The following is a 5,000-nucleotide window of genomic DNA, read 5'->3' on the forward strand; positions in this document are numbered from 1 at the left end:
CCCCCCCCCTAGCCTAAACATGTACCTTACTTATTTAATTTTTTTTTTATTATTGCTTATTTTATGCCGTTTCATGCAAGGAGCGACCATTTTCCTATCTCAGAATATGACCTACCCGTCAGCTTCAGGGGGCTTCGCCCCCTGACCCCCACAACGAAGGGGTGGGGGTGGGTTCTAGGGTTTCCGGACCCCCCCCAGCCAAAAAATAAAAATATTGAATGAGGTATGCATTTCTTTATTTTACATTGAGTTTCAATTTTTGGGGTATTAATCAGTGACAAAATCTGCTGCCTGAAACTGGTAATGATCATCCTCAGAATGCACCAGATTGCACCATTTTGCATCCTTTTTTTCAAAATTTTCTGGGGGGGCATGCCCCCGGACACCCCTAGCAAGCTAGGCGCTTTGCGCCGTCGGCTCGGCGCTTCGCGCCTTCACACCCATATCTTCACACTATACTTTTGAAAAAAACCAGTCATAAAATGAACTGATCTGCCCCTGCCGCCAGGGGGGACATCCCCCTGGGCCACCACTGGCAACCCCCCCCCCCTACTCTTCGCCTAGTCCGGCCCTGAAACACTACATCCGCACGAACCTTCTCAAAACTTCTTCTACCTCTGCTTCTTGAACAAAGACAGAGACACACCATCCTATAATATCTACACATCCCTATAATATCTACACATCCCTATAATATCTACACATCCCTATAATATCAACACATCCCTTCGAAATCATTCCTCCCCGACTTCTCATTTCAGAGCCAAACTGTTAACCAAAAGGCCTGCGTAGCTATATCCAAACTACCCTTCTGAATCTGCTTGTTACAAAATTATAATAATGATGAGGATATGTATACGGCGCAAATCCTAAAACAGTTATAAGCGCCTCACAAAACGTGCATAAATAAATTCTTCTAAACACAATTCCAAATCAAATGAAATATATTTGTGCCTACTCCTTATATTTAAACACGCCATCAGCCATATCTACACATCTTTTCTAACCCCGGACTTCTTCCTTTCTCTGTTACAGAAAAACCCCGAGGACTATTTGGCGCGGAAGCGAGCGAAGGAAGAGGAAGAGAAATCAGACCGGTCTTCCCGCTTCCAGAGGCGGTCGCTGAACGAGAGGCGGTCTGCTGGTCTCGACAGTCCCAGAGCCCGCGGTGACAACAACAACAGTCCCCTGCTGAGAGACAAGGCTTCTAAAGACAGACACAGCTACGCTGAACGAAACGAAGAGATTTCGCAGGTACGTCTTTCGTAAGCCGGAAGTTATATTCTGGACTCCCCCAAAATCGGCGTATGCTGCCTGAATGGCGGGTTAAAAACGGTCATACATGTAAAAATCCACTCAACGTCGTGCGAAAACATGAGTGAACGTGGGAGTTTCAGCCCATGAACGAAGAAGAAGAAGAAGAAGAAGTTTTCTGGACATCGGATATAATGAGAGATGATTGGAAGATTATTGAATATTGGAAGAATATGAACGATTGTCAGAGTTCTTGTACAACGGTATTGACGATACGAACGTGAATCGCTGTTTGTTATTTATTAATGCTAAAACCTTCTTGGCTAAAGGGAGTTCGCGGAGTTTTTTAGGGATGCACGCATAGGCACACATACATCCACGCACGTACGCACATCCATTCACACACACACACACACACACACACACACACACACACACACACACACACACACACACACATACACACATACACACACATACACACACACACGCACACGCACACACGCACGCGCGCGCGGGCGCGAACTCGCGCATGTTTGTTGAATTTTAATACAGTCGTAAAGAAGTAAAATGTCAACGTACGCGGCTTTCGCGAAATGTGTAGCTGTTTATTAATACGCGCCAAAGTCAGAGAAGAGAACACCTTTTGGGGATTATCTTGAAGTTTGCATCGAAAGCAAATCAACAAACTGAACGAGTGATTAGTTGTAGTAAACAGAACTAGACTTGAGGGATATAATGGAATGCCATTATATATCGTCCTCATTGCTCGTGCATTGTTGCAGGCTGTTCGCGAGTACCGCCAGAAGCGTCAGTCCCTACAGAGTCTCGACTCCGCCAATTCTAGTGCCAACTCTTCGCCACGTCTGCCCAGGACACCAGAATCTAGGACACCAGAAGCCAGGACACCGGAACCAAGGACATCTGAGTCTAGGACACCAGAACCCTCGACGCCGGAAAGACCAATCAGGTCCAGGAGAACCCCTTCCACTGGCAGCAGTGCAAGCAACCCAGCATCGCCAAGGGAAGACGCTGCGTCGGTCAGAGCTTCAGTCGGCGAATCGAGAAACAGGGCTGAAGAAAAACCTTTAACGACTGAGACGACCGTACCTACTTCTGAGCAAGCAAGTCGGTCTAGGCAGCTATCTGCTGTAGCTACTGATTCGCCACAAGCTCCAAAACGCTCTGCTCCAAAGACTGTTTCTGATACTCCTGCTGCCGTTCGTGCCTCCGTGCAGGGCGAGTTACCTAAACAGGCAAATGTAACGAACGCAGACAGTCAGCGAAAACAGCAGGACACACCTGCTGAAAAGCAGCAACCACCGAAGAAGAACAGCTCAAAAAGTTTACCAAAGGAACCAAAAGACCTCAATAACGACCAGCACCAAGTCCCAAAGATCACCTCCAGTGTTGTACAGAAAGACACTAACTCTGTGAAGCCTGCAGAAGCACAGAGCGCAGGTCAACAGAGCGACGCACAGAATCCTTCGAATCCTCAGGAGATCGCGCAAGGCATCAGCGCGAGCAGACCGCCATCCAAGAAATCACGACCCCCACCTCCCCCTCCTGGTGCTTCAGCAGACCCCAAAAATCCTCAGGCTCCTGCCCGTGCAAACAAACAGCCGACAAGCCCAGTCCCAAAACCAGTGCAGCCACAGTTTAAGCAGCAGACCGTGGTTAGCGTTCAGTCCCAGCCCTCACCACAAAGACCAGAACGTCCTAAGCGGCGCAAGGATTCTCAGAACAGTGCGGGGTCTAATCCTTCCAACCCTACTTCGCCTAGAGATGCTCCTGCTCAGCCACCTTTGCGAGAAGAACCAGAAGTTAGCAGAAGTGCACAGGAGAGTGAAGTGTCTTTACTGACTGACGTTCTCAACTCACTGCCTGCAAACTTGGGTCTCTCAGAAAACACTGCCCTTGAAGAAGAAGCGCCGCCAGTCCAAGGAACTACTATCAAGAAAGAGAACCCAGCGAGACCTTCTGTACCACCGTTACAGCTGAACATCTCCGATGACGTATCTACTCGTGACGTGACGCCATCTTCGCCGGTAAAACAGAAGCGTCGTAAGGGCAAAGCTCCAGTACCGCCTTCGTCCTCAGCAGAAAACTTCCCGCGGGACGCTCCTGTTTCGTCACCATCGACAGCAACCACAAATACGTCACAGCGAGGTGTTCCAGTGGTGACTAAGCCCCCTGAGCCTCATAACACGACGAAGACTGTGGAAGAGAAGGCAGCTGAAAAAAGCAAGGCTGCCAAAACCAAAGCGCCACCACCACCCCCTGCAGACCAGAACCGACCCACCGCTCAAACAGCCGACTTCCGCATCACATCCAAAGAATCTCAGCCCAAAGCTGAAACCATTTCGACCAAGAAACCTCAAACAGAATCTACCAAAGTCCCAAAGCTCGATTTCCCCGCCGATCTTGGATTCGAATCTCCTGGAAGACACCACACCAAGGACAGAGACAGTGATCGGGGAAGAACCAGCGAGACGTCTTCGCTTTGCGACTCGGATGCCGACAGCCTGCCGCCTCCTCTACCCAGCTCCGCCCCTCCACCCCTCCCCAGTAGCCCGCCTCCCTCTCAGCCTCCCCCCTTCCAACAGCCGTTGCTCGTGGAAGAGGTGATAGAAGTTCAACAGGTGTCCCCCAACAGGTCTGCACCAGGTGAGAGGAGAAAGATGGAGGAAGGGGTTCTGTTGGATTTTGATTCCATGCTGCCGGACAGCTTGCCTGACCCCGCCGAGGAAGCGCAGGTCAGTTGGATGGAAATAGAATACTTTTATAATTTTTTCTTTTATCTAATTTTAACTTCTCAAAATAGCTCATTTAGTGCATGGCAGTTAAGCGAGTTTACAAGAGCCTTTTTATATGGACAAGGCAGATGCACTTAATTTTCACTCCAGTTACACATGAAATAGATGAACATGTTACCTTCCTTAGGTAGTAATTAATCTTTGTTCAATTCTTTGTTCTGTAGGTTGTTGTTCGTTTTTAAAATGTGTGTATGTCTGATATACTATCCCTTGAGAATGAAATATCTTGAAACCGCCGTTTGCACGATAGTAACTGAGCCTCATGAAAAACGTACATGCAGCTGTCATTTCATAATTTCAAATGTTTCATTTCTTACACACAGAAAAAATCAATGGACAACCTGAGGGCAGAGTTTTTTGGCCTTGACCCCTCCCCCAAGGGCAACAAGACTGAACTTGACCTTCTCAACATGAACTTTAACGACAACTTCGGGGGGTCAAAAAGGAAGAGTCGTCCCGACGACCTGTTGTCTGGTGACTCCGACATTTCATCAGACGAGCGAGGTTTTGAAGGAACATTTTCTCCAGGTGAGCCGAACGACAATGAAGGAGTTACTCAGAAGTAATTATAGGGAGTCGTAAGTTGACGTGTGAGAGCAATGAAGGCTTCAGCGAGTTATAAGCTGAACGCACACTGAGGGCATTATTTTCTGTTACCCAGTTCTCGGTAGACTTCTCCAACCGTGGGAATAGTTGAAAGACTGTGCAATGCATCTGTACTCTACAGTCTCTGACTGATGTCAGGCGTATTGACAGAAAGAGCGAGGGTTTACTTCACGTGATTCATTTCGCTCATGTCTATTGGATGAAATATTTTTGGTTTTGTATGAGAATAGCCAAAGGCAAGTATCGTCAGTGACTGTTTAGAAGTTGTCAATAAAACCAGAAGTTGTCAATAAAACCTTCTCCATTCTGCTCCTCTGCATTTGT

General features: G+C 47.8%; 1 protein-coding gene across 1 annotated transcript; it reads left to right on the plus strand.

Annotated features, from left to right (window-relative positions):
* Positions 1-1,035: 1,035 nt before the first annotated feature.
* On the plus strand, positions 1,036-4,598 carry LOC138957146 (uncharacterized; the record flags this gene model as incomplete). Its single annotated transcript, XM_070328311.1, is given in 3 exon segments — positions 1,036-1,254; positions 2,040-4,010; positions 4,394-4,598. Coding segments are annotated over 3 exon segments (2,395 nt in total), but the record flags the coding sequence as incomplete, so codon positions are not given.
* Between the last annotated feature and the right edge of the window lie 402 nt (positions 4,599-5,000).

The sequence above is a fragment of the Littorina saxatilis genome, unplaced genomic scaffold (genome assembly GCF_037325665.1).
Source record: "Littorina saxatilis isolate snail1 unplaced genomic scaffold, US_GU_Lsax_2.0 scaffold_3517, whole genome shotgun sequence".
Taxonomy (NCBI): domain Eukaryota; kingdom Metazoa; phylum Mollusca; class Gastropoda; order Littorinimorpha; family Littorinidae; genus Littorina; species Littorina saxatilis.